General features: G+C 42.4%; 5 protein-coding genes and 1 pseudogene across 6 annotated transcripts; 1 reads left to right on the forward strand and 5 right to left on the reverse strand.

The window, feature by feature from the left end:
- Window positions 1–1,868: 1,868 nt before the first annotated feature.
- Window positions 1,869–3,194, reverse strand: LOC121053449 (annotated as a pseudogene).
- A 1,311-nt stretch (window positions 3,195–4,505) lies between these two features.
- On the reverse strand, window positions 4,506–7,941 carry LOC102719180 (ultraviolet-B receptor UVR8). The gene is made up of 4 exons (XM_006648360.3): window positions 7,006–7,941; window positions 6,367–6,583; window positions 5,970–6,282; window positions 4,506–5,448 (listed from the first exon to the last, which is right to left on the reverse strand). Exons 1-4 carry the CDS (start codon window positions 7,392–7,394, stop codon window positions 4,964–4,966), a joined length of 1,404 nt encoding a protein of 467 aa, XP_006648423.2. The 5' UTR covers window positions 7,395–7,941; the 3' UTR covers window positions 4,506–4,963.
- A 92-nt stretch (window positions 7,942–8,033) lies between these two features.
- On the reverse strand, window positions 8,034–9,586 carry LOC102704117 (chlorophyll a-b binding protein 8, chloroplastic). The gene is made up of 3 exons (XM_006646962.3): window positions 9,343–9,586; window positions 9,163–9,224; window positions 8,034–8,907 (listed from the first exon to the last, which is right to left on the reverse strand). The coding sequence occupies exons 1-3, from the start codon at window positions 9,469–9,471 to the stop codon at window positions 8,289–8,291; spliced, it is 810 nt and encodes a 269-aa protein (XP_006647025.2). The 5' UTR covers window positions 9,472–9,586; the 3' UTR covers window positions 8,034–8,288.
- A 622-nt stretch (window positions 9,587–10,208) lies between these two features.
- Window positions 10,209–14,242, reverse strand: LOC102704392 (dehydrodolichyl diphosphate synthase complex subunit NUS1-like). 2 transcript variants are annotated; one of them, XM_006646963.3, is made up of 7 exons: window positions 13,990–14,242; window positions 12,354–12,640; window positions 11,813–11,880; window positions 11,540–11,732; window positions 11,318–11,414; window positions 11,003–11,085; window positions 10,209–10,475 (listed from the first exon to the last, which is right to left on the reverse strand). In XM_006646963.3, exons 2-7 carry the CDS (start codon window positions 12,625–12,627, stop codon window positions 10,468–10,470), a joined length of 723 nt encoding a protein of 240 aa, XP_006647026.3. In that variant the 5' UTR covers window positions 12,628–12,640; window positions 13,990–14,242; the 3' UTR covers window positions 10,209–10,467. The 2 variants fall into 2 exon arrangements, with proteins under 2 accessions (XP_006647026.3, XP_040376628.1); XM_040520694.1 differs by lacking the exon at window positions 13,990–14,242 and having other exon boundaries at window positions 12,354–12,939.
- Window positions 14,243–15,796: 1,554 nt separating this feature from the next.
- Window positions 15,797–17,864, reverse strand: LOC102704771. The gene is made up of 4 exons (XM_006646964.3): window positions 17,539–17,864; window positions 17,048–17,155; window positions 16,516–16,580; window positions 15,797–16,336 (listed from the first exon to the last, which is right to left on the reverse strand). The coding sequence occupies exons 1-4, from the start codon at window positions 17,629–17,631 to the stop codon at window positions 16,189–16,191; spliced, it is 414 nt and encodes a 137-aa protein (XP_006647027.1). The 5' UTR covers window positions 17,632–17,864; the 3' UTR covers window positions 15,797–16,188.
- Window positions 17,865–20,348: 2,484 nt separating this feature from the next.
- LOC102719462 lies at window positions 20,349–27,351 on the forward strand. Its single transcript, XM_015834127.2, has 14 exons — window positions 20,349–20,490; window positions 21,853–21,934; window positions 22,044–22,147; window positions 22,426–22,552; window positions 22,628–22,722; window positions 23,019–23,142; window positions 24,110–24,190; window positions 24,843–24,941; window positions 25,093–25,266; window positions 25,381–25,468; window positions 25,549–25,619; window positions 25,689–25,757; window positions 26,050–26,181; window positions 26,767–27,351. Exons 1-14 carry the CDS (start codon window positions 20,450–20,452, stop codon window positions 26,974–26,976), a joined length of 1,497 nt encoding a protein of 498 aa, XP_015689613.1. The 5' UTR covers window positions 20,349–20,449; the 3' UTR covers window positions 26,977–27,351.
- Window positions 27,352–27,444: the final 93 nt, after the last annotated feature.

The following is a 27,444-nucleotide window of genomic DNA, read 5'->3' on the forward strand; positions in this document are numbered from 1 at the left end:
AGCATTAAGCAAGCTTCGACTATTGGCACAGAATGGGGTTAAGCCATTGCAAAGCACCATTTTTCCCACTCACCCTCCCAGGATTATATTACTGAAACTGTTTGTCAAAGACTCACAGTTCACCCTCCCAATTCTATCAAGACTAATAAACTGGATGGAGAATAAAAGATTAGCATAGCAGGCATACCACCTGATAGAGATTACCTATGAGAATTATCTATATAAGATGTTTCTGCTTAACTTGGCCACATCCAGGAGTATCGTGCAAATCTTTACATGGATCAAAATAGATATAAATGAACAGAAACAAGGTCCAGGAGAGAACTTCGCGCTGCTGTAAGTGGCCATTAAAGTAAAAAATCTAACATACCAAACCAACTAAGTTAGGAGCCACATATAGCATTCATTTTTGCCATCAGAGCCCGAAATCGCAAATTGTTACTCAATTATCGCAATGACAAGGGGGGCAATTACTAATACATTATTGTGAACATTTCATGAAACAGGAAGCAGACAAGCAAATATAACTCGTTTCGAGCTCGAACAGAGAGGCCCTCCCTGCACAGGCGGATTTCACCTCGCGAGTCACACGTCCTCCCCGGCGCCGGCGCCGGCGCCGTCCAGGGCCTTGAGCCCCTCGGCCATCGCCCGCGCGCGGTTCTGCGCCTGCCTCTCCACAGCCACGTAGTACAGGCCTGCACACGCGGGCGCCGGATCAAGCCACTGCGATTAGGGCGGAGGCGGTCTGCAGCGGAGATATACACCGACGAGTAGGGGGTCTAGGGATTCAGGCCGGGGTGCTTACTCACGGCGCTGCCGATGGCGCACAACCAGAGGACGCGCTGCGACCACCTCTCCCCCACCACGCCTCGCCCTCCGAGCCCCATCTCCTCGCCGCCGCCGCCGCTATGATCGCGCGAGCTGCGCCGCCGCTCCCGTCGCCGTCCGGTCCGGACCGCAGCCTCCGAGTCCAGTCCAGTGACCGACAAGTGGGGCCCACCTCGGGAGAAACCTATTGGGGTGGAATAAGTCCAGTTGACGTCTCTCAATTAAACGTGTAGTCTGTTTTGCATCCCTCAACCCAAATACCAGAAATGTGTATCCCTTATCTTGTCCTTACCGTGCATCCGAGGTCCCAAGGCAGTATGTAGCAATTTTCTGCCATGTTTCGCTGACGTGGACATGGCTGGGACCCACATGTCAGGAGGCTGTTGGAAAGTTAGACGAAGTTAAATGTCTCGTTTGGCTAGGAGAAGTGAGGTTGCGTTGTAGCTCTGCTCGCAAACCCTAGGAGAGGCAAGCTCGGAGTCGCGCCGACGATGGAGTGGAGAGGGGGCGGCGGCGGTGTCGAGCACGCTAGAGGAGAGCGGGCGTGGCGCGCGATGACCGAGACGGCGAGCCTCCAAGAGGCGATAGGGAGCACTGGAGCGTCCCAGCCGCCGGCGCAGAGGTCCGAGAAGCGGAGGACAGGAGGAGGCCAGGCCATGCGAAAGCTGACCGGCGGCGCTGGCCAGCGAGGACCGCGCAGAGCAGAGGCCGGCGCCCGGCGAGCTATAGCTTGCGGGCTACAGGTGCGCCGGTGCGGGGACTGCAGGCTGCAGCTGCATGTAGTAGTAGTATTTGCGTTTCGTGCGATTCTACTTTCATGCTTTCTCGACTGGAAATTTAGGATCACTATCAAAGTAATTTTGAATCATGTGTACGTATCTATGTAAAACCATCGAAATACTTATTGCACAGAAGAACAGAGGAGATATATGTTTGTTTACGAGCAGCTCAAAGAGAAAAAAAATGGAGCTAGCAACTCGAATTTAATTTAATTTGTACATGCATATGTGCATGAGGAGATCAATGAGAATGATGGCATTCTAGCTTGGAGTGAGCTCTCTCTTGTCCAGCATGGTGAAGGACGTGCCGTCGCACTCGAAGTCGTATCGCCGGAACAGCTCGGCGATGAGCATGCACGCTGTGGCCACGACCACCTCCTTGGCTGCGCACTGCTTGTTCCCGATGGCTCGTTGGACCAGTACACGTACTATAGCAGAGCCTCGCCGTCGTCACCGACAAACCTCTTCGGCACGAACTTGTCCGGTCGGTCGAACACCGCACGTTGTGCATGGCCAGCGGCTGGTACCCGCATAGCAGCTCACCCTTGCCGATCTCGTACGTCGTGCCACCGTGCGACCGCAGCATGAAGTCCCACCGCGCCTGGCTGAACTACAGCGGCACCGGCGGCTGCATCCGGAGCACCTCGTACACCGTCGACCGCACCAGCGCCATCTCCTTCACCGCCGCGAACCCGACCTCGCCACCGTCTTCCAGCACACGACGCACCTCCTCCCGCAGCCTCCGTCGCAGGTCGCCACAGCCGGCCTTGCCGACCTCCATGATGAGGAAGGCCAGGAACACCGAGAAGCCGCTGACCTCCATGTTGAGGTCATTCTCAACAGCGACAAGCATGTGATCGACGGCGACGCGGAGCTCGGCGGCCCAGCTGTGCGCACCGCGGCGGAGGAGGTCGATGCTGAAGGCCTTGGTGCACGCGTGGTCAGCCTCCTCGGTGTCGAGGTATACGCCGACGCGGGTGCCGCCGGTGAAGCCGACACTGGGGACGTAGGGCCCGATGAGGACGTCGTGACCTCACATTTAACTCCGTCTATTAATTCCTCAAAGACCTCCTGACATGTGGGCCCCAGCCATGTCCACGTCAGCGAAACAGAGAAGAAAAATGCTACATATTGCCTTGGGACCTTGGATGTATGGTAAGTATAAGATGAGGGGTATATATTTCTGGTATTTAGATTGAGGGATGCAAAACAGACTGCACGTTAAATTGAGGGACCTTAAGTGGACTTATTCCTATTGAGGTTGAATGGCTTGCTGGGCTGGGCCCTTGGGCTAATCTCCCGTGGGCTAAATATTAGCCCAAAGTATAATGATCCCATTTGCTAGGTCGTCGAGGCTTACGGATGGATGTGGTGCCGCGTTCGGCTGGAGGTGTGAGGTGTCCGGCACAGAAAACGTAGTAATAAATCAATACATGATTAATTAATTATTAATTATTAAAAAATATAAAATAGATTAATATAATTTTTTAAAACAAATTTTCTATAGAAATTTTTTACAAAAAATGCACCGTTTAATAGTTTAGGAAGCGTGCACTTGAAAAACGAGGGACTTGCGAACACGACCATGGTCAGTTAATACATGCCCAGCTTTACACGAACTAAAAATAAACTAAATTTTATTTTTATATTTAAAAAGAGTAAAGACGGATGATCTCTTGATGTGACTATGGCTAATACGGATACAACCATAGCTCACATCATGGATAAACAAGATGATATCAAGATCAAGTCCTCGAAGTTTTGGAATCCAATTCGGCCACCTAATGCAGCGCTGAGTTCGAACGGCCGCCAAATCTTCATACGAGCTCCGTTTTCAGCCCATGAGTTCTTGATGGAAAGGTTTTGGAGTCCTCTTTCTAACGGATCCAGCCTCATCATCAAATTCCATCCAAGTCATCCGCAAATGAAGAAACATGATACTGCATCACCTGTCGTGGATCTTTGGGCTTGTAACTTTGTTTAGGACCCCAACCTAAGAGGGGCCCAAGCGAAGTGCGCCCCAATATGGTGGAGCACGACCCTAAGATACCCTTGGTCATCCTCTCACCCCTGTAGGACATGTTTTTGGTGCCATGTAGATCCAAATAAGCTCTAACATGTTTGCACTGAAGTGGCTTGCTACCTTGGATCTCTTGTGGATTTCTCTCATCCTAAGTGACATCGGGTGATGCTTACATACCTCAACGAAAAAGATAAAAATATACAGTGGAAACCGCATATCAATTATAATTGTACCATTATAATTATAAATAAATTATCGGACCGTCTGTCAACAACATGGAGAAAATAAAAATAATAATCCCTACCCCTCTGTTATCTTTTTCTTCTCTACTATGACTATAACATATGGGCCATTATTTCAAGGCAGGTTAGAGCCTGTCTTGGACCTGTAGTTTAAAAGTTTATAGACCTAAAAATGTATTTTATAAGTTGGGGAATCTTGATAACACGATTAGACAAATTTATGTACCACCCATACACTTTACTCTCTTAAAAATAAAACATATTTGTCCTATTGAACTAGAGGGGTCATACTTTCGTTTTTCGAAAGAAAAAAACTAAATAATATATTTACAAACAAAAAATAATTTACAAATAAAATATTTATATACATGTTCATAGCCATTTAAAAGCAAATATTTAAAAATAAGCTACGATGGAAAAAAAACCTTAAAATCAAGTTTAAAAATTTAAATTTTAGCTTATAAGCACAAGCAAAATACAACAGACGGGGTGTAGAACAGGTCATGGATTAGCTGTAAATCGACTCGATCGCTACCTTGATTAGGGAGCAAAATGTCTTCATAGCAACGTTTGATGGTGTAATAACACTCTGATTAGAGAAAAAGAAATTCTCAAACTTTGTTTTCATCACCCAGTGCAGTTATGTCGCTCTCTTGCTTGCCAAATATGCAGTTTATAAGGAGTGTGCTTTTTCAAAGCCCTCATATCCAAGGGTAAGATTTTGCATAGAACAAAAGAACGAGTCTACCATTACAGATGAGAGAAAATGATTTTTTTTTTCACACAAACAAGTGATCTATAGTATCTAATTGGTACAGGAAAAACAGATTGCACACGATCACATAAGAGATTTGCGGATGTACATTGGCACTGGCATTCGACTAACTTTCACCATCCACATTCTTTACCTCTTTCAAGGGGAAAATGATGTCAAACTTGCTGGAAGGAACACATCTGATTTTCCTGGTTCCAAACATATTGAGGCAGCAGCATCAACTATTTTAAAGATCACATCCAGTTGATACTTGTCAGACAACCTCTGCACTAAGGCAAGAATCAGATGTTTTTCTTGCGTAAAGAAGCAGCCCGACCTACTCAGCAACCAAGAGAAGAGTATGGTCCATCCCTGCAGCAACTTCTGAGACTTCTGCTCCTTCCAGGGTGTCGATGAGGCAAGGCTCTCGCTCATCCATCGAGCTGCCCAAACCTAGCCTGCCATTTCGGCCAGATCCCCACACCCAAACCTCTCCCTTAGACGTGAGAGCAACTGAATGGACTCGACCAGCTGAGGCTGACACTGGCTTCTCTCCATTCAGACCGCTGACTAGTGCTGGTATATCTTCTTCGCCAGGTCGTCCAAGCTGGGAGCTGCAGTTCCATCCCCATGAGAGGACACCGGTCTCAGCATGGTCAGTGCCTTCGGTTGAAATGTTGCATGTTGCAAGAGAGTGGCCAACACTTGCTGACACGGAGAATGGAGTGTGGTTTATCTCAACAGGAAGAAATTTGGACCAGGTTGACTTCCTACCAAGCTGTCCGTAAGTGTTGTCTCCACCGCTCAGTACGGCACCATCAGCTGGGTAACACAGAAACCACGTTAGCCGGGGCAGTGCTGTAGCTCATGTCGATGGGAGTTTGAATAACATCCCAAAGAAATTGCTGAAAGTTTCCCTAATATGTCTGCTAGTCCAAATAAAAGATCCTCTTCTATAAACTACATTTGTAAACTTGGTACTAGTGAATAAATAACTTATGAATCCTAGCTCATGCATAAATATTCTACACAGTGTTCCAGGCCCAAGCTTTCTATGTCATCATGGCTAAAACATAACCATGTAAGAATTGCCAGAAGAAAATACAGGTGATTGAATAACTAACAGTGACACATATGTTTACTATTGGCACTCCAGAAGACCTGAACCAATGGTCATCTCCTAGTTTCAACTTTAACTATGACAGCAAATACAAATTTGCAACAATGAACTATGGCATATTAAAGGCTATTACTGTGATATCAGAACAGAAATATGAGAGGAAAAATGCCCTTAGGAAATGCACACAAAAGAAGATTCAATTTCTAGCTAAAAGAACACTCACAGCAGAGAACCAGGGAATGATCAAGCCCACATGACACATCAGACACCTCAACCTGACTCACTTCACGAACAAATGAAGGTTCCCAGATGATGGGCATATTGTCTTCGCTCCTAATTTTTTCCGCGACCATCTTTTCAACAGCCTCTAGCATTGAGCTAGAATACTTGTCCACTGTTTTTCCAAGTAATTCTTTGGCAGAAGGTGCCTCAGTAATTTGGCCAATTTCTCCTAACCTTCCATTTTCTGAATAGCCCCAACCAAATAGCCCTCCATCTTCTGTCAACGCCATAGCATGGCCCCATCCAAATGATACCTAGCATTATTCCTTCAATTAACAACTTTTGCTCACAAGGGAGCAAACGTCTGACAGCTTAATTCAGGGAGAAAAGGTTAGAACCTTGACAATATCATAACTAGCAAGCTTCTCCACTCTAGAAGGCACGGCAGCCTCTATGATATCGCTCCCAAGCCCAAGTTGACCACGCTTTGATCTTCCCCAAAACCACAAAGATCCATCACACCCAATTGCTGCTGAAACAACACCAGAAGCAGATACAGCTCGAACTTGAACATTTTCCAATCCTCTCACTCGTTCAGGCTTACTCCAAGTATTCCTGTATGTCAGCAAAATGGCGCATACGCCACCGAAACGAAGTTTATTTTCTTGAGTTAATAACATTTGCAAATATAAATTATGCCCAAGAATCCTATATATGAGATATACTATGTCAGGGTTTGAATTCTAACGAACAAGAATCCTATATATGAGATATACTATGTCCTGATTTCAATATATTCGCATCGCACATTACACTGAAACCATCACGGTTTGAGCATTCTTATCTCTTCTGCTACTGTTACTGAAAAAGCACATCCTGGCTTCTGATTTATTTGGCCTAGGAAGCCACTTCGCTGCTAACCTGTTTCATTATTTGGACTTCAAAGAGGATTAAAATGTTCTAACATTGGGTATTACTTGCGCTTTTGTGCAGGAAGCGCCGATGAGAAATTGAGAATCGAGGATGAGCTAGATCACCTCGGGGCGTGGTGCCCGCGGCCGAGCTGGCCCTCGTCGTTGCGGCCCCACGCCCAGACCTCGCCTTCGGCGGAAACCGCGAGGGAGTGGTAGTGCCCGGCCGCGACCGCCGCGACGGACGGCGGGAGGGACGGCACGGGCGTGGGGACGTACACGTCGGTGGACGGCGCCGGCTGGCCCGCCGCGCCGTGGCTGTTGTCGCCGAAGGCGTACACCACCCCAGCCCGCGGTGGCGCGCCGGTTCCGGCGAGCGCGGAGAGGAGGCGGCCGCGGCGGCGGAGGAGGCGGCGCATTTGGACGTACGAGTCGAGAGGAGGAAGACGACGGCTGGGTAAGTGGGCCCGATAACAATGGGCCGAATTTGACCTTGGGCCGGCCTGCTTAAGCATCTTAGGATCTATTTAGTTCCCAAATTCTTTTAAAAACATTAAATTGAATATTTAGACATTCAGATGGAGAATTAAAAATAGACGAAAAAGAAAACTAATTACATAATTAGGGGAGAAACCATGAGGCGAATCTTTTCAGTCTAATTAGTTCACAATTATCCACATGTCCTAATAACGAATTAATTAAGCCTAGAAGATTCATCTCGCGGTTTCCAGACGAGCTATGAAATTCGTTTTTCGTTCATGCCGAAAAACCCTTCTAACATGCGATTAAACGTTCGACGTGATACCCAAAAATTTTGTTCTCATAAACTAAACGGGCCTTAGTCACCTCACCGCTCATCGCCCCCCAAAATATTTCCATTTTATTAAAAAAATATTTATCCCTATTTTCAGCTGCTCACAAAATTCTCATTCGAATAAAAAAAATTCTTTCATTGTTCTGTGATGCAAATAAATCTCCCCTTTTAACTCTCTTCCGTCAACAATGTTTTTTTTCCGGAAATCAGGACGAATACTTATATCTATCGATGATATAAGCACCGACAAAAAAATACTTATATTTGTGAACGAAGATAATATAATCTATCAATCTAAGATCAAGTTTATATAATTTACGGCGCAGAATACAGGTATACGGAAACAGAAGACAAGCAGATCGATCCATGCGTGCAATCAGTCGGAGCAGAAATTTACATGTTATACACCCACACCCTACACCCCAAATACGCATCACCGTATGTACGTGCGTACAGTAGAACCCCCCACACTCCTCTCGATCACACGCGGCTTACCGTACGTATACGTACATAAATACGTACTAATAATAATACATTTAATTAAAAAGGGGTAGAAATACGTAGAGGATACGTAGAGCGGCGATGGATGGGGGTTCTAGTGGAACTTGAGGCTGGTGAGGATGTTGTTGTGGACGGGGTCGGCGAGGTGGTCGAGAAGGTTCTGGACGGGGCCGACGCCGGTGAAGATCGCCTGGACGGCGAAGCCGAGGAAGGCGAGCATGGCGAGGCGGCCGTTCTTGATCTCCTTGAGCTTGAGCTCCTTCATCTCGGCCTCGCTCTTGGTGCCGAAGCCGAGCGGGTTGAAGAGCGGGCCGCCGGGGTAGGCGGGCTCGCCGGAGCCGCCGAGGTACTTCTCGAGGCCGAGGAAGTACTGCTTCCCCATGGAGCCCGGCGTGTACCAGTCCTGGAAGCGGCGGTGCTCGGCGAAGCCGACGAGGGCCAGCTCGAAGACGAAGAGGGTGTAGGGGTCGGCCCAGTAGCTGTAGGTGCCCGCCGGCGGGATCACGCCCGTCTGGAACCAGGGGATGGCCGTCTCCGGCGGGACGAGCCCCAGCTTGCCGAGCCCCTCCGGCGCCACCATGCCGACGACGCCCATCATCGCCGTCCGGCCGTTGAACACCTCGCCGTAGGCCAGCCACCGCGGCTCGATGAACCCGCCCGTCCCCTCCGGGTCCGACAGCCCCAGCGGGTCGAACCCGAAGTCTCCCGGCAGCCTGCATCCATCCATGATTCTTTTGTAAACTTTAATTCTATTTTGATTGTATTATTAATTTATTATGCTATGAAATTTAGCCAAATAGTACGATCTTTTCATGCTACCCTAGTTGAATCTCTTTTAAAACATACAAATTTCATATAGAAATTATATGACTTTAACATAAATCAGTTCGGTTTGTACGGAACCGGTGTCTTTTATAAATACTTATATATAAAATTCATGTATTCTGAAGAGTTTCGGTGAGACTTACGTGCCATCAAGGTAACTCAGGGACTGTTTGGATGCGAACCACAGCTGCCTGTCAGCTCCTTGCTGAAGCCAAAAACAATTATAGAACCAATCAATTAATATAATTTCTAGAAATTTTGTATTACACATGAGTAGAAAAAAAAGCATCCAATCAATCAAATAAACATTTTACTGAAGATACCTTGGCAGGTGGAGTGGCCTCTGCCCTGACAATGAAGGGTGACTTCCTGGAGGAGGAAGACCTGGAGGCTGAAGACTGCAATGGCCTCCCCAGCAGCTGCCTCCCAGAGAGAAGAGCCTGAGCCGCCATTGCCAGGTCACCCCAAAGCTCAAGCTCGGAGAAGGAGAAGAAGAAGAAGATGGAGCAGTGGAAGGAGGTGTGTGTGGTGTGAGGGCTTGAAATGTGTGCTCCAAATTAAACTGGTGACAGGGTGCAATGCTTGTGGCCATGGGAGGGTGTGGGTGTGGGCCATGGGGAAATCTAATTCTGGTGTGAGGTGGCAGCTTAGCAGATGAGGGCATCAGTGGGTCCAGTAGGAGGGCGCCACGTGGCCGGGGAGGTGGGATAAGGGCATGCCTGCTGGAGTTGAGGCCCTGGCTTTGCCAGCATGCATATAACACCTGCATGCTGCATTGGCATTTGCTGAGATTTTTTTTTTTTGGTAGGGTTTGTTGTGGTCTTGTGGATAGCATAGCACACAAGGTTGATGTTGTTTCTGTCCTGCATTTGTGATGGGACTAGTGCCAATTATTGTGAAAATAAACAGATATGTGGTATATCATCCATATCAGAAACCCACCCAAAAAAAAGGAAGAAGAAATTAAACTGAGATAACATGATTGACAATAATGCCATGTAGGAAGCAAACAGTACAAAACTATCCATCGAGAATATATATTGGTAGTTCGTACTTATTCCCTCTGTTTCTGTTTCGTATTATAAGATTTTCTAGTTTTATCTAGATTTATATGCAATAAATTTAGACACATATACATAGATACATAGATAAATCCAAACAAACTAAGAAAGTTTTATAATATGCAACCAAAGTAGTAGTATGATTTGCAAGAATGCCAGATTGAAGAAAAACAACAACATTGTCTGTCTGTACACATGCATTTGGTTGAGTTTTTACAACCTAACTGAGAATATGCAGTTATACATTCTTTCTGGTGAAAACAAAATAACATTCTACAGGTGGCCCATTTTGATTCTCTTCCAAAAAGGTAACATAACGTACATAGTTGCCAAGAGTCCAAGACTTCCGTAAAATTTGGTCAGTAGGAGTACATCGCTCTCATAGTCTCATTTACCTGATAGACAAATGGTTGGTGTCAGTCATTTTAGCTTAGTACTATGTATTAATCAGGAGCCAAAACATGTTACTTTTATGGCTATAACAGTTGGTTAAATACATAGAAATTATAGTTTGAAATGCGTCGTACAATATGGTATCAGAACTTCAAATGTGGCAATATTACGGCAAACACAGCCTATGTAAATGCTGCAGATGAAACGCTCACCATTCAGAATTTGACAGCTAAACATCCTTTATATCATTACATGTGTACTTATTGAACAGTGCCAGCAGAAATATTACAAATAAAACATGGGCCACCGAATTTTTACACCGTTTCGTTTTATGCAAGCATTTTATATTTTTATGAAACAAAGCAAAACGATGAAAACTGAATGTTGCTCGTGCACATAAGCATCAATACATAACGTTTGCAACTTCATGTAACTTATAGTGAACAACAGAAAGTCATCCGGTAGAGGGGCTAAGTGCGGAGAATTTTTGCTGCAGTACAAAGCCAAAACTAAAAACAAAAGGACTTACCATAATTTTGGTATTTATGTTGAAACTGGTATAAAGCTTTCAGGACAGAACCATATTTCATCGATTCCAGTGAACCCATGTACCTGCAAAATAGAAAATATATATTTACAGTTGTGACATAAAATAGCAAAATCATTAGTAAGTGACGTATGATGTTAAACAGAAGACTGAGAAGAGCCTAAAAAAATCAAGTTACATAAAATAGCAGACATGTCAACATACAGGTGAAATAATTTTGTATGTGATTGGAGCAAGGGAGGCAGAATTGTATCATGAAAACTTTTCCAGACTATATAACTTGGGTGGGGTTCTTACATAATCTCTGTGTACCGTAATCTCCATGCAGGAAATCCTAAATGACATCTACCAGGACCATACACAAGAAGAAGATCAGGTTCTGGCCCACCACTACCTAATGAAAAGGCAGGAACGGTAAGTGCTCCTATAGTGTTCTGATGTATGAATTCCTCAAATGTGGAAAGAATATGAAAAATAAAACTAGAGGGGGGAGGATTAATATTTTCTTCTCAAACATACCTAGCACTTTCAGCACATTAGTCATATCAGCTTCTGTAAACACAAATTTACAACTTTTACCAGAGTTGCAGCAAGCCGAGTAAAGTAAGTTTGCTGCTTTAGCGATTGCTTCCTTGCCATCACAACCAGAAAGACACTCTATAAGCATCCCCTCACGACTGCACATTGAAGCTTTGGTCTCTGCAAAAACATCCTACAAGTCCACAAAAATGATGGCCATTATAAAGTGATATATAGCAAATGAATCAATAAAAACTGCACTGAGAAACTTACTAAAGAATTTCTTGGGTTCTCATCTCTTGAGGCTTCTATACCAGGTTGAAGCAATTCCTTCAGTACTCCTGAAGAGAATTGTCAAAATAGTTGCATAACTCTTTCTGCAGTGTACATTGTAAAAACACTAATGAAGTTCCAAAGCAAGATGAGAAGTAATGAGAATCACAGTGATCATCATTTCAAACAATTATGCTTTCATATTTATTTAGATGTTTGGTTCACTCCTATTTTTCAATTCTTTTAGTATGTAACAGGCAATTCAAATTGTTAAAAGCAACTTTATATGCAAAATACATGTAATTTGGCTCAGATTTGCATCTAAGTCAGGGAAAAATCATTACAAATTATGACTTTAGGGAAGAAAATGTGTAGTAAAGCAGTCAAACTCATTAATACTGCTATATTGCTAAAGTGATCTCATTTCACATCACCAAAATTGTTTCTTAGAAAAAAAAACTGTTAGACGTAGAGGATAGGCACACAAGAGGATACTAGATACTCATAAGGAAGCATGTCTGGGATATGTTCATAATCACACCTTCAATGTCATAAAGAACTAGATACTTAATCCCAAGAGTTGAGAACCAATGTAAAAGTTGCTTGACCTTCAAAGCATTCTTTGCTTCTCCGCTATCTACTACAATGCCCAAGTACTGAAGTCTCTCAAGCAGTAGATTTTCGTACTTCGGCAATAATTTGAATGAAATGAGATAGCATTCTAAATTATTCCTCAGATGCGATAATAAACCAAATAGGCTGATCACTAGGTGGACAAGGCACCATAGCGACCCAAAGATGAGCTTTACAATCATGGATGCCCAAGATCTGCATTGGTGAAGATAGAAATATGAATGAACAAGAAATACACATTGGTGAAGCAAGAAATATAACTTCATTAGTAAACCACCCCTAAAAGTCTACATGCAATGACCAGCAACAGTAATACCAGATAGCAGTTACCATAGGATCAACAGAATAGGTGTGAATGACATTTTCCCAAGACCTATATACGGGGGAAATATATATCTACTCATGTCAATTAGATATTTTTTGTAATGTAACAATTGATGTCAATCAGCTAAGTATATCTCTTAAAGCAAGTTTGCTACCATTTATGTTAACTACTAACATGGAACTAATTGGAGAGGGCTACTGGAGATTGTTAAACTGTGTTGGCTGTAGAGATAGAAATGCTGGGCTTTGGCAGGTTTTCTTTTGCAGGAGCACAAAAAATTACAAATCAAAATTATAAATAGGCTATACAAAGGTCCCATACTTTACAAGTCCACTCAGTGCAAGTCCATAATTCCCTCAAAAAATGAACATGATTTCCTTCAAGTTGTGCCAACCAAATGCAAGTTTTATATGACCGAAGATGCCTTTTTCTTAGCATAGACTACGTGCTATTGGCATGGCTTTTATTAGTTTGGAGCTGGAAATTGCACTGATATATTCCAGAGAAAGCCTACGGTTCTCTTAGCGAAGTCTGGGATCATAAAAGAATAGAATGATTTCCTTCCTTTGTTATTGGCAGGATTTGGGTTTCCGAGGTATGCCAAATAAAAAGAAATTGACAGCTGCTGAAATCTAAGAATAGCATGGTAAAGAATAGAACTTAATCAATGTTCTAGCATAATTGCTGTATAACCGGATGCGAAACAAGTGACATGCAACAGGGACCTCCAACTACTGTCCAAACAAAACAAGGCGATGTCCAAAGATATAACAGAATCCCTCCATTCCATATTATAAGATGTTTTGACCCCACCCAAATTCATCCATGGATCATTGAATATGTTTTATATGTCTCCAAATTCATTAGCAATTTAGCATCCATGTAAATTTTGGGAGAGCCAGAACAACTTATAACGTGAAACAGATGTAATACTACGGAAATCCAATTTAATGAGATAATGGAGCCTAAAGCCCCAAATTGTTAACAAGGTATATTTCCCTATGGCACAGTGAAGAAAAATGCTTAGTTTGTCGTTCAAGAATCAAGGTCAAAGCTTCTTCTCAACAACAAACTCGAGCATTTCAAGCTTAAACCTCTTTTTCTGGCTCTAATTTGCTGTCCCCATTTACTCTGCTCGCGCTCTCGGTTTCTCGCAGTAAACACCAAAACCCCACACGCTGCTGTCCCAGCTAGACACAGGCGTGCCGTGTAGCCGTACCTGAACCAGGAGCGCGAAGCACCGATAGGGAGGTCTCTCCTCGAGCGCGAAGCCGGCGGCAGAGCAGAGATGCCGGCAGGCTCCGGCGGCCCTACAGCTCCGACGTAGAGCGAGGGCGGAGGAGGAGATGAGATCGATCGGAGGAGGAGGAGGAATACCTCTCACCTGGCACTGGCGTGGAAAGGTTAGCGTGGCGCCGGTGAGCGGCGGGCGCGGAGGCGCCGGCGGTGAGGGAGATGGACGGAGGAGACGAGTCACGAGGGCCGCGTGGGCGTGGTTGCGTCGAGTCCAGGTGTGCAGTGAAGGTTGCAGAAATGGACTTTCGGTTTGGGCTGGATGGGCCTCTTGGGCCTGGATCTCGAATTCTCACAGTTGCCAAACTTATTCCCAAACTAAAATGTGCTATTACCTCCGTTTTTTATTATAAAATTTTTTCACACTTTGTCTAAATTCTGAATGTATATAATTTATATATATTACTGGATTCATTAGCATCCATATGAATCTAAGCAAGACTAAAAAATCTTATACTGTGAAACGGAGGGAGTAGTCATTAAAAGTTTAAAGTGTCTAAAGGAGTTATAAAAAAATTCTCGAAAAAAGGTTGTACTTTGCACAGAAGTTGGTAGGATTGGACCTCTCAACATTGTTTTAAGAATTTTTTTTATCATTGCTTAAAAGAACTGATTTACTCGTCGAGCAAAAAAAAAAGTTTAACCGGTTAGCTGATCCAATGTAATAGTTGGAGGGAGTAAAATTGAAAAGGACTCGATACTCATCGCTAACCCCTCACAAGGAAAAAGGTAAGTCCCTAAACTTCTTAATCTAAAAAATGGTTAAATCGCCAATACCCTACGAATGAAAATGTTAAACCGTTAATTACTGATAAGTGATATTTAAAGGACTCATTTGAACTTGGAGAAATTTTAGTAACACCAACAAAACCTGGCGGCTATTACATACCAAATTTCAGTACCTAGGCCCCGTTCATTCAGCAGCTAGATAAGTTATCTGGTTCGCCTCGTTTTCCATGTGCATGCTTCCCGAACTGCTAAACGGTATATTTTTTGAAAATATTTTCTATAGAAAAAGTTGCTTTAAAAAATCAAATTAATCTATTTTATATTTTTTTATAATTAATAATGAGTGAAGTGCACCAGCGGTACCTAAACTTATATGCATGTGTCATCTAGGTTCCTGAACTCTCAAAATGTATTTTTAGGTCCCCGAACTTGTCCGGGGTGTCATATAGGTCCAAACGAGCTCCAACCCACTCCATCTGCTAACGTGGCATGACACGGTAACGCCTATATGTTGGTGATGCCATGTGGGTCCCACATGTCAGTTTCTCTCTCCCCTCCTTATTCTTTTCTCTCCCTTCTCGTAGGCGCCACCGTGGCATGCCACGTCAGCGGATGAAACGAGTCGAAACCCGTTTGGACCTATATGATACCCCCGGACAAGTTCGGGGACCCAAAAATACATTTTGAGAGTTCAGGGACCTAGATGACACATGTATACAAGTTTAGGGACTACTGGTGCACTTCACTCATTAATAATTAATTAATCATGTACTAATATATTACTATGTTTCCCGCGCCAGATAACTAACCCAACTCTTTCTCACGGCCAAACACGGCCCTGGTAGTACTTATCATCAAATCAAATACAGGAATTTTCTATTCCCTTCATTCACATTATAAGATTTTATAATATTGTCTAGATTCATTTGTGTGCTAATAAATTTAGACACATATATAAAACATATTCATTTATATATGAATGAATTTAGATAAAATCAGAAAGTTTTATAATATGGAACATACGGAGTATTAAGATTTATTTGGGCAAGAAAACAAACACACCCTGAATCCCAACCATCAACAAATATCATCCTTTCCATCTTACCATCTTAATACTCTAACTGAAGAACGGAAGATATGTTGAAATTTCAGCAAGGCCATCGGCTCGTGGTAAAAGAATAGACATCCTTTGTTTGTACAAAAAAGGACAGGCTTCCCAGATTGTTTCGTCCGGTCTCATTCTTAAAAACTGACTGCATTCAGTAGTTTACCTCGAGCTTCGCGCATAATGCGCTGATATTTGGAGGCTCAATCCCAGGGCTCCAGGCAGCATGTCTTCTATGAGGTTTCATGTTATCACAAAATTAACTCACCACAAAGATACTGTCTGCCTCCATCATTTCCTTCTCTGAGGATCCCGACTAAGGCCATGCTTTCTCAAAGTTATGATATAATTTCGCATCAGCCCAAACTTGTCAGAACCCAGATGGTGCAAGTAATCCCATGTAAAGATCCCTGTCTTGTGCAGATCATCAAACAATATCCTGCAATGCAAACAACCAGTCACAAAACAGACTTAGTGTATTCTTTTGGAAAAGCAGGCCAGGCATGCATATAAAAATCCACAAAGAATTGTTTTTTTTCCTTTTTTTGCAAAACATATTTGTTGTCATTATATGGAGAACCTCCACAAAATTCATACTGCAATTATCATGGCCCTCACCGGATTCCATAATTTCCTACTGATTCAGCTGACATTATTCCAACATGTCGCCGCCCAAATATAACCTGAACAGAAAAATGCAGATTGGCATAATTTGGATCGTAAATACGGTTATACGGAGTACCTAGTAAACTGAAGATTTTTTTAGGTAACCTAATCAGTGCCAATCTTAAAGGTACAGAGCTGTCTTTGTTGGACTGCTCAGCTCTCAAAGCTACTAATACTCCTATATCAACAAACGTGCAGATTTATTCATGACAGAAAATGTAGCTCTTTAGAACTAGAATTCCATGTCTGTTCCACTGTGAAGGGATACAATCAGTGATTAAATAGCAGCAGTCTGTTTCCCATGGAAACACAAATGATCTGCTTAAACTAACCAACAACCTGAGCATAGAGAGTACATATTCCTTCTATTCTACGTTATAAGGCTTTCTGGTTTTGTTTAGATTCTAATAAATCTAGACACATATACAAAATATATACATTAATACATGACAAACCTGTCTTACAAAGGGTATAGTACATTTACCTTCTCACCACCTACTGATCTGATTTTGCTGTCAGCTGCTGGGCTATATACTCTAAGAAACTCAGCAGATAGATGGAAGGAGCTGCCATCCGCAAATTCAACTTCCACCTGACCAAAAAAACAGAAGTATATCTATCAAAAGGCACACGATCCATAACCTCGATCACGACACTAATCATCAATCTAAGAAGAATAATTGTTTAATTTTTGCAATCGGGCCAAAGAACACAGGTTTAATGAAGAAGTTGGAAAATAAAAATTGCACATTTTCTACCACCATTTCTGATTTCTCTGTTCGTGGGGAACAAAAAAATACCTACTCACTTGTTTGGAATCAGGAAGCGATGCCATAATGTTTGTATACACCTAGTCTCGAATTCTCGCTTACAAATTACAATGGTGTCTCCCCGCAAAAAAAAAAAAAAAAGAAAAAGAAACAATGGTGTCGGCGCGACGCCGAACAAGGGGTTGGAACAGGAGAAGGAGCTCACGGATTTGGGAGGGTGCACCGCGAGCCTCTTCAGGCGCGGGGGCAGCGCCGCGTGCAGCCGCCGGAGCGCCGCCGCGCCCAACGCTGCCGCCATGACCCGGGGCCGCTGGGAAGCCGGTGGTGGAACGGCGGGACCGAGCGGTAGGAGGGGTAGGGGGAGGTGGGGGATCGGAGGAAATGCGGAAGAAGAGGGGAGGCGCTGCGCCCGCGGTAGCGGCTACGGTGGCCGGCGCCCGGCCGGCAACGGATGCGGCGGCAGTGGAGGAGCGGGGGTTGGAGGGAGGCAGCGATGGTGCGTGGGAAGCGGAGACGTCAGCGTGGTGGCCTGGCGAGGGACGATGGCCCGGGTTCTTGTCGTAGGTTTGGTAACCGCGCCAGTCCGCCACAGAAAACGAATTAGTGGAATATTAATTTATATTAATTAATTAGAAAAAATTAGGAAATGTTATTGATAAATGTCTAAGTGTATAAGTTATAAGAAACTAAAAGATACCCTGTGTGTTGCTATAGGACTTTTTAAATAAATTCAGAGTAAAGCAATCAACCTGTCTAAGTAAAACATGTCAATTTTTTCTTTGCAAAGATCTAAAATCCGTGGGAATAGCACACCACGATCAGCCTGAAGGATGACCGTACATCACCAGCAAAATGACATAACATATCTATGTATTAGCAGCAAATACACTTCTATACATATAAAAAAAGGCATATAAAAAGACACATGAATGTGTTACGGGAACATTACAAGTGGATATAGCAATCGAATAGTAACTGAAAGTGTTTTAAGGAGTACCTATGAAGCTCGGAGAATTTGATTCAGAACCTCGTAAATGTGAAAACTCGGTTGAAACAAAGATGGTGGAGGGTGGACGAGGAGGTAAATTTGTGTGGGTTGAAGGATTAGTAAAAGAGGAGGATGATTTGGTTGTTACGTTAGCGAGATAGGGAGTTAATTTCTTTATAGCAGCCATCAATAAGCGGCAGCTCCTAATTATGGCTGTGATCCTTGGAGGCGAATAATGCGAGACAGTGTGTTGGGCGCCAAGGAAAGGAGGGGAAGGGGCGACCGGAGGGGAATGGCGGGAGGGGAATGGTCTCCTGGGAGGGGGACAAGTCGCCGGATTGGCACAGATGATTGGAGGGGTCGTCGGAGTGAGCAAACTCACCGACCGCATTGATAGGTGCATTGAACGGCCGATGGGATAGGGGAAGGAGGGGGGAGGGTTGTCTGAACCGCTGACGCGAGGAGGTGGGGCATGTGAGGCCCTGATGGGGATGGGACAGTGGAATGTGTCTATGGCAGACGATGGTAGCCAGCGACGATATGCAGTGCGTGACGATTTAGGGCACCTCCAATGCATAGTTCTTAGTGAGGTGCTTGCCCTAAGAGAGGAGTGACCTAGAGAGTGGATCAGTATGGGATGGGCTGGTTTTTGTGCTCATGCTTAGGCCTGAAGAAGCAACTGAACGTCTTCTGCTTGGGCTTGAAGAAGCGGTTGAATGAATGGAGATGGACAAAGTGATGATTATACTAATTAGGTTTATCTTAATGATCTACTAATAATGACGTGGTTTGGCCTAAATTCGATGATGTGGAACAATCACATAGCAGGAAAATAAGTTGGTGGGAATCACTTGTATAGGTTTATAGGATACCATCGCACAAATAACTTTGTCTGAAAATGTCTTGTCGTTAAGGCTTCGTCCATCTTTGTCGTTAAGTATAGTGTTCATATTATAACATTTAACGTATAAATGCTGACGGAACCCTAATAGCAATGATATTTCTTAGACAAATTTATTTATACTATAGCATTTTGCAGAACTCATATTTATCAATGATATTTCTTAGTGTAAACTTTATTTTGTGGTGACTTTAAAATTAGTGTTTGAGATTACCACTGCAATGTTCCTGAAATTTGCATATAAACTTGGTCGTTGAATTTAATATCCAAACTTACAAACTTATACTTGCAATATGTGCTAACTTACAATAAATTTTATGAAGCTACAATAGTCACTGTTAATTGATGTTTTGTTGCTATTTTGTTAGAGTTTATTTAGATAATCAAAATGATGAATACTACCTCCGTCATAATTTAAATGTATTTATGGATTTTCATGTTCAAACGTTTGACCGTTCATCTTATTTGATTTTCTTTTAAAAATAGCTATACATAAAGTGATATTCATGTTGTGTCGTCTAATAATAATAAAAATACTTTTTATAAAACTTGTTTAAATAAGACAGAAAATCAAACGTCGAACATAAGCCGTGCAAAAATACACTCGGTAGGACGAAGGGAATTTCAAATGTTTCGTTTATAAGACTGCATTTAAAAAAGTTTAGATATCTTATTTATATTATTATTAAATAAGGTTGTAGCGTTAACACGTGAAGCCCGTTGCCATGCACGTAGAAGTAAGAAAGGTTAAAAAAAAGTTCCCCGACAATTTTCTTTTGTTTAAGAAAAGTTATTTCCCCGATTATACCTCGGCATCGTAAACGTGCTCGTTTCCCACGGCTATTGCCTCCTTTCCCTCTCCTCTCCTCTTCCTCCACAAACCAAACCAAACCAAACCAAACCAACCTCCTCCTCCCCTCGAGCCCCCCCCCCCCCCCCCCCCCCCCCGCCTCGCCGCCGGGACTCCGCGGCGAGCGTCCCGAGCCCCGGATCGCCGGGGGCTGCGCCGGTTCCCGCGGGTCTCGGCCGGGCGAGGCTGCGGCGAGCGATCCCGCGGGCAGATCCGAGGAATCATCCCCGGGGAGGCTGGTAGGTCGCCGCTACCTCGAGGCTTTGCCGCGGGTGGTCGGGGTGGAGGGGGGGGGGGGGAAACAAAATCTGCAGTGGAGGAGGTGGAATTGGGGGACCGGCCGTGGCGACGGCTAGAAGCCTTGCGCGGCGGACGCCATGATCGAGCAGTTCGTTAATTTCGTCATCCGGCCACCCCGGTACGACCACGGACCACCCACCCACCTCCCACATTCTGTTAGCTTAGCTTGTGCGCGCGAATTTGGCATGGTTGGTACATTGGCCAGTGGCCGTACTGTTGTGAATTGGGGAGATTGCATGATTAATGGGAGCCTTACGTACATGCAGCTTAGGTTCCTCAGCCATTCGTAGATTAGGCAAAATCTAGTTTGTTTTGAGTGTGTGTTTTATTCGAGCGAGGGGAACCACACGGACTTTATTTATTGAAATCAGTCATTAGTTCGTACAGAACTATGGAAAACAAGATGAGCATTCAAGCTATCATTATATGCTTGGATCCAAATTCTAGCTCAAAACTCGAATGCACAACACCACCATAATCCGTGCTAGAGTAAAGAGGCAAAGAAACCAAAAAAAGTCACCTGAAACTAGCCCAAAGTTACATTGATAGGTTTCGGTAAAATATCTGTAGAACAGAAGCAGATAAACCAAAAAGGCGCTTGAAACTACCGCAAAGTTACATTAACTGGTTTCAGTAGAACTTCTGTTAATGCGATATGCTGGACACCTCTGAAGCCACCCCTCCGAGCAGTTTGTGAGTGGAAGTGTGGAACTGAACAGGTCATGTTGATCTTGTCAATATTCATTTCAGAAGTTCCATGTGAAACATGAGAAGAAGGATTTGTGGCTAAGGGTAGTTATCTCTGATAGTTAATGTGTGATGGTAAACTGGCACTGGAAATTTCTAGAGCGGGTTAACCCGCTTGCTAGTAACAGAAACCTGATAGGAGTGCATGGGCCCTTGATGTTGTTGTAGATTAGTACCATGTGCCATTAAAGCTAGAGTTAGGTACAATGCAATGGTCATTGAAGTTGGCACTGTGTGGGTAGTTGTGCATGTATGGGCATGCTCTATATAACATCAAGAAGTAGCTTTTCTATTGTGTCATGTTAACCTTGTCCATGCTCGTATGATAAATGAGAGGAGGGACAACGAGGAAACTGTTAGCTGTTGACCTTCTTGGGTATTGGATAACTTGATTCTGGTTGCGAATTTTATGGTAAGTGTCTTTTTGGAACTCATCTTTGTTTGAGGGGAGGTGTTTGTTGTATGGAGATCTTGAATTGGAACATATCAACATGGGATGTTTCTCTTCCCCACATTTTAAACCTGAAAATTTTATAATAAGTGTCTAATAAAAAAGCCAGCCAGTGTCATGCATATCCTCTTGATGCAATGCATAAATAACCGAATGGAACATTGACTTAGTTTGTATCGACCTGTCATTCTGTCATATGTACAGTAGTACAGTTTGTAGAAAAGAAAATTTCAACAATCATTGCGTATGTTCCGGTGGAATTTACCAGTTACTTGCCTGCAGGTCAGAGTATAACCCAGACCAGTATTTATGGGAGACGGAGTTTATCCTTGCCGGGCGCAAGTACAAACGACTAGACTTGGAGGCAAGTACGGAGACCAATTATCGAGGTTTTTTCTTTCTTTCATTTACTGGGAGAAGTTTGATTGCAACTGTTAACATCTTTATTGATAGCCTTATTCTGTTTTTACCAGCTTACAAATGCAAGAGGCCTTATTATAAAATGCAGCCACTATGTTCCTGCTTTCATTCCAGAGAATACTTCCCTTCCATGTGTGATTTACTGCCACGGAAATAGGTATTTGCCTGGTGTGCTCATTGCTAGCATGTGTTGTGGGTAATGTTGATTTAACATTCAGATTTGTGATTTTAGATATGTTAATATAAAAAAACTCGACCGGTGGGGGAATGACTGCCCCATGGCTTTCTAATGTATTGATATATGCTCCTAAGCCTTTCGAAAGTTAGTAGTACAAATTATAAACGAGCACTTCCCCTTTACTGATGAAATTCATCTCAAGCAATCACCAATATCTTTTGGAATCTTTAACAGGTTTTTGCTTTGACTCAATGCAGCGGTTGCCGAGCAGACGCAAATGAAGCCGCTGTTATACTTCTTCCTGCAAATATCACTGTTTTCACACTTGACTTTTCTGGGTCAGGTCTATCAGGTGGAGATTATGTAAGCCTTGGTTGGCATGAGGTATATAATCAGTATCTCTTTTGTTGTTTCTACACTTATATCTTGGATAAATTACATTATTTTGAAATTTTCTAGAAAGAGGACCTAAAATGTGTGGTGTCATATCTACGGACCGCTAAGCAAGTTTCCTGTATAGGCCTTTGGGGGCGATCAATGGGTGCTGTTACAAGGTATCTTCTAGTTTAGATATTGTGCATGCTCCTTTTACTTGGTGGAAGAGATCCATTTATGTCACCTCATGTGACTTGATATTTTACACCAAACAATATACTAGATCATCATTGAACAAAATTATCTGTACTTAAGTGGCCTCTGATTCTCCCATTTTGCACTTTGATAAGATGTTTTAGAACGTCTTCAGGCTTCGAGTTCATGTCGTGTGAGACGCGTCAAATTTTTTATCACTGCTTAGTGAATCCCTCCCTCCCCAATTAATTACATTGTTTTGTGAACTAATGTAATACAGCCTACTCTATGGAGCAGAAGATTCCTCAATTGCTGGAATGGTATTGGACAGTGCTTTCACTAACTTATATGGCTTGATGATGGAACTTGTAGATGTCTACAAAATCCGAGTTCCTAAATTCACGGTATGCACATATTCTGTATAATATTGCTTTTGTTCCAACAAACTGACATGGCGATACTGTTCCAACAAACTGACATGGCGATACTGGAAAATTGCATCGGCATAATTTGTAGGATATCATGGCTCAATAGCTACTACCTCCATCCTATAAAGACTTCAATTTTTTTGCTATGAATCTGGACATACTCTTATCTAGGTTAGTAGCAAAAAAATAAGTCTTTTGGGGATGGAGGTAATATGATTTTGCTGTTTTTTTGGGCAAAAGAAGACTATTCTATTTTGGCTTAACAGCTTGATAGTTTTCCCATGGAAAACGTGGTTTCACTGTTCTGCATTCAGTCACTTACCTGTACGTTGCAACTTTTACTTTGTGAGCAATGATTGAACCAGGTTAAGTTAGTCATCGCCTCATAAGGTTAGGAGCATAAAAGGGCTTTGAGTTATGTGATGAACACCATTCAGTTGTTTCAGCTTAAATGCATTTGTATTCTATTTTTTAAATAGAGAAACTACCTAACTTGCTGCTGCTGTTATTCCTACTTTCTTTGCTTTGCCCTACAACCCCAAAATTACAATCTACAACGTTTCTTTGATGTGATGCAAGTTCTTCTCAAAATAAAGATGCAAATAAAGCTCTATTCTCTTGATGGATTTGCAAGCCACTACTTTAGTTCAGCTCTGTATCCATTGGAAGTATGTTTGGATGCACAACTTATATTCATCTTCTAGTTGCAAATAACTGTGATGACTTATCTGATAGCTCTATCTTATTCTGCTATTAGATACGGTTTTTAATTTTAGCAGCACCCTTCTTGAAGTTACTGCTTTCTTTTATATTCAGCTTTCACTTCTAATGTTGTGAAACATAACATCACTGCATGTTCTTACTAAGTTCCTTTCTGTCCTAGTGAGCGTTGCTGTAATTGCATTGTTTTAATTGTTCTTTTTACTGAGATTTGTCTTTACAGGTTAAAATGGCTGTACAGTATATGAGAAAGATCATACAGAAGAGAGCTAAGTTTGACATAATGGATCTTAATGTTTTAAAGGTTTGCTTTCTGCAACAATATCTTGCCATCATGCTATTATAGAATTTAACACAATATAACTCTTTTTACTAAATAAACATGTGAACGAAATAAACTGATAGAGTAACGTAAAGACTATTTTAGACTACATTTTGCTATGATCCACTGCTATAGGTTACATTTCCTATTAAATAACACTATAGACATGATAAATGATGCTATCAAATAATTGGTTTCTTTGTGAATCCTTAGGTGGCAAGTCATATATAATTTTTTGCATGATGATTATTCAACAATGTGCAATCAGAACCACAGTTTCAGATAACAGGCCTGGCAATCGCCTGTCCCCACTAATGATATAGTGTAATTAACAAATTAGAAAACCAAAATTTAGAACAATATCTTTATTTCTTGTATACCACCTTAACAAAATCTGTAAAATTGAATTTGTACTCTCCAGTCTTCAAAAGCTGGGTCATATGAAGAGCTTTCAGTTGTCCAACAGAGCCTGGCTGGTTATGCTGGGTTTTATTTGTTAATACTTAGAAATCCTCTATTAGTGAACTGTTGATCATTGAACTTTGGCATCCCAAGTGCTCTTGATTGCAGTAATTTTAAATGCCCGTTAGCTCCTACAATTGTGACTGACTTTATGTTCCCTTTTTTGGACCAGCTCGCTCCCAAGACACTTATTCCTGCATTGTTTGGACATGCTCTGAATGACATGTTTATTCAACCTCATCACTGTGATCGTATTCACCATGCGTATGGGGTAATGCATAATGCAACTTGTTTTATAATGGTTGACTGGATGTAGATGTCATTCCAAATCAAATAAATAATGCATACTAAATTGCTAATTGACTGTTCCCGCTGAAGAGTACATTATTATTTGTTTAAAGTAATTCATATTTATTGTACAGGGGGATAAAAGCATATTAAAATTTGAGGGCGATCACAACTCCCCAAGACCTCAAGCATATTATGATTCAGTTTCAATGTTCTTCTATAATACTCTGTGTCCTCCTCAGTTGCCTGTGCCATGCTCCAATAAGCTACGTACAGGTGCTTACAAAGTTGGTACTGTGACCAATGAGGTACAATTTCATAAAATACATGTTGTAAAACTTAATTTGGAACCAGTGTGTTCTTTACTGTGATATGAAGTATGTGGAATGAAAATAAATATTTGCTTTTGGTTGGTCCTCCAGAGCTTGATTTTTGAGATCATCAATGATCTACGCGGAGCTGGCACCAATTCATGCAGTTCATCAACAGATGCATCAAAATTTCCAAATTGTGTGTTACATTTCCCTCTTTTGCTTCCTTGTAGGTTATAACAAGATGCTATTCACTAAGTGTGTTTCTTTTTATTTCAGCTACAACCTCGGTAGTTGAGTTGCTGTCAAAGAGTGTGAATCAGCTGTCCATTAAGAATGATAATGACTTGGCAAGATTTCTGACCATATCTTTGTGGTTGATATGCAAGATCATTTCCTGACTGTTCGTTTAACTGCAGGATTTCCTTTTAGATGAGAATCACAGCCTCTCAGAAATTGATGGTGATAGTGTTGGGTCACATTTGCAGGTGAAGTATAAGATTGGTTTAGCATAATTTAATCACTGTAATTTTGTGGGCGAATTCACCATTGTCTCCATATGAGTAAATGTTTGGCTATCCACTGAGTCATTGTAAGAAATTGTGATCATCGTAGCACCACTATGGTCACAGGTCATCAAAATGTGTGGTCAATATTTAATTCATCATGATTGATGACCTGTTGTAAAACAATTGTATTTAATTGTCAAGAAACAAGAAATAAAGTCCAATATTCTTCTACCTGTACGTTGTGTGATGATAATGTTATCTTTTCTGATAGGACAAATCAAGTAGGCACAACGAGGAGTCATGCTCATGTACAAGCTCCAACAGAGAGAGTTGGGGTAGGTGTTCCTCTTTAGGTGGAGCTAGTGACGGATCATCACCAGGCGATATTAGTGATAAGCAGGAGGTATTGCTTCCCGTTACTTCCCTTTCAGTTAAGCTACATGTACTATACTATGATGAAAGCAGGCACATTGGATATAATGTACTATAACTATGATAAAAATTCTCCATGATCGATCCTATTGTACCATAAGTTGAAATTGGCTTAAGAGCATCTCCAAGAGACTAGACATACTATTACTCTCCTTATTGAAATTTTAGATAGCTTTACAAAAACTGGATCTTCAAGAGACTAGTCATTCAGCTGTACTAACCATCTAGCTAGCCAAAAGGCACAGCTGACTAGGCAAGTTTGGGTAGTCTCCATGGCTAGCCATTCCATGTTATCTCTCTATTCCCCATGTATCCTCTCTCTTGATTTGGCTAGCCATTAGGATATTTAGTGTATAATTTAGCTAGTCTCTTGGAGTGCATAGGAAATATGACTAGCAATTTTTTTAGCTAGTTATTTGGCTAGTGTGATTAGAGTAGACTAGTCTCTCGGAGATGCTCTAATATTACTAGTCGCTTATTTGGGCTTCTCTCAAATAAGTTCAATATTTTTTCATCACGAATAATCTCTAATATGATAAATAAATTTGCTTTGTAGAATTTGACTGTAAAGGCTCTGGCGACACCACTAAGACAGAAAGAGGGCAAATTAACAACCCCAAAAACAAAGGAGAAGAAGATCCACTCACTATGGAAGAAGCTTAATCGTGAGAGGACAGGGAGGGGGGATAGTCTATCGCAGCGTTTGAAGATGTGCCTCGGGCACTCTCCTCGCCACAAGAGAACCAAATCATCTGGGATAGTATAACTTAGTAAGCCTGACAAAGCTCTTGCCTCAACGAATCACTGATCAGTTCCGTCGAACACGGAATCGCCTTGATTCTGACTTACCTGATGGCACGCCCTACCATACCAGGTTGTAACTTGTAACACTAGGTGAATACATACTTGATGCCATGGCTCGTGTCAAGCTTCACAAAAGCCCATGAGCTTGATCACGCCCTTGTATTGTTGTCTCCTGTAACTGCGATCTTCGGTTCGCTGTTGTTTTTATTTTACTACATTGAATGTTGTTGTAATTTGCAATGTTTGTTGGCGAAATGGAAAGGATGCGGTGCCTCATTTTTTTTTTCTTACTGTGTCCTGTTCATATTTCTTGTTATTAACTGAGGTGCTCATTGAAGGGAAGGTAATTTACTAGATTGCATTGGAAGTGTAGTAATTGTTCGGCCTTTGGGTCTGATCCATCTTTTGTCTTGTGAAGGTGATCAGTTTG

The sequence above is a fragment of the Oryza brachyantha genome, chromosome 2 (assembly GCF_000231095.2).
Source record: "Oryza brachyantha chromosome 2, ObraRS2, whole genome shotgun sequence".
In the NCBI taxonomy this organism is placed as follows: Eukaryota; Viridiplantae; Streptophyta; class Magnoliopsida; order Poales; family Poaceae; genus Oryza; species Oryza brachyantha.

What these genes read in the sequence shown, in the direction of transcription:
- LOC102719180 (XM_006648360.3), bottom strand. Translation starts at nt 7,394, where the DNA reads ATGCTTAAGCAGGCCGGCCCAAGGTCAAATTCGGCCCATTGTTATCGG. An exon ending in CGCGGGCACCACGCCCCGAG is followed by an intron (nt 6,584 to 7,005) that starts GTGATCTAGCTC and finishes GCTGACATACAG; the next exon opens with GAATACTTGGAGTAAGCCTG. An exon ending in TCATTCCCTGGTTCTCTGCT is followed by an intron (nt 5,449 to 5,969) that starts GTGAGTGTTCTT and finishes TGTGTTACCCAG; the next exon opens with CTGATGGTGCCGTACTGAGC.
- LOC102704117 (XM_006646962.3), bottom strand. Translation starts at nt 9,471, where the DNA reads ATGGCGGCTCAGGCTCTTCTCTCTGGGAGGCAGCTGCTGGGGAGGCCA. An exon ending in AGGCCACTCCACCTGCCAAG is followed by an intron (nt 9,225 to 9,342) that starts GTATCTTCAGTA and finishes TTTTGGCTTCAG; the next exon opens with CAAGGAGCTGACAGGCAGCT. An exon ending in CTGAGTTACCTTGATGGCAC is followed by an intron (nt 8,908 to 9,162) that starts GTAAGTCTCACC and finishes GGATGGATGCAG; the next exon opens with GCTGCCGGGAGACTTCGGGT.
- LOC102704392 (XM_040520694.1), bottom strand. Translation starts at nt 12,711, where the DNA reads ATGAAGTTATATTTCTTGCTTCACCAATGTGTATTTCTTGTTCATTCA. An exon ending in AGTTCTTTATGACATTGAAG is followed by an intron (nt 11,881 to 12,353) that starts GTGTGATTATGA and finishes AATTCTCTTCAG; the next exon opens with GAGTACTGAAGGAATTGCTT. An exon ending in AGAACCCAAGAAATTCTTTA is followed by an intron (nt 11,733 to 11,812) that starts GTAAGTTTCTCA and finishes GTGGACTTGTAG; the next exon opens with GATGTTTTTGCAGAGACCAA.
- LOC102704771 (XM_006646964.3), bottom strand. Translation starts at nt 17,631, where the DNA reads ATGGCGGCAGCGTTGGGCGCGGCGGCGCTCCGGCGGCTGCACGCGGCG. An exon ending in CGGTGCACCCTCCCAAATCC is followed by an intron (nt 17,156 to 17,538) that starts GTGAGCTCCTTC and finishes TTTTTTGGTCAG; the next exon opens with GTGGAAGTTGAATTTGCGGA. An exon ending in GATCAGTAGGTGGTGAGAAG is followed by an intron (nt 16,581 to 17,047) that starts GTAAATGTACTA and finishes TTTTCTGTTCAG; the next exon opens with GTTATATTTGGGCGGCGACA.
- LOC102719462 (XM_015834127.2), top strand. Translation starts at nt 20,450, where the DNA reads ATGATCGAGCAGTTCGTTAATTTCGTCATCCGGCCACCCCG. An exon ending in TTAAGAATGATAATGACTTG is followed by an intron (nt 25,620 to 25,688) that starts GCAAGATTTCTG and finishes GTTTAACTGCAG; the next exon opens with GATTTCCTTTTAGATGAGAA. An exon ending in GTGTTGGGTCACATTTGCAG is followed by an intron (nt 25,758 to 26,049) that starts GTGAAGTATAAG and finishes CTTTTCTGATAG; the next exon opens with GACAAATCAAGTAGGCACAA.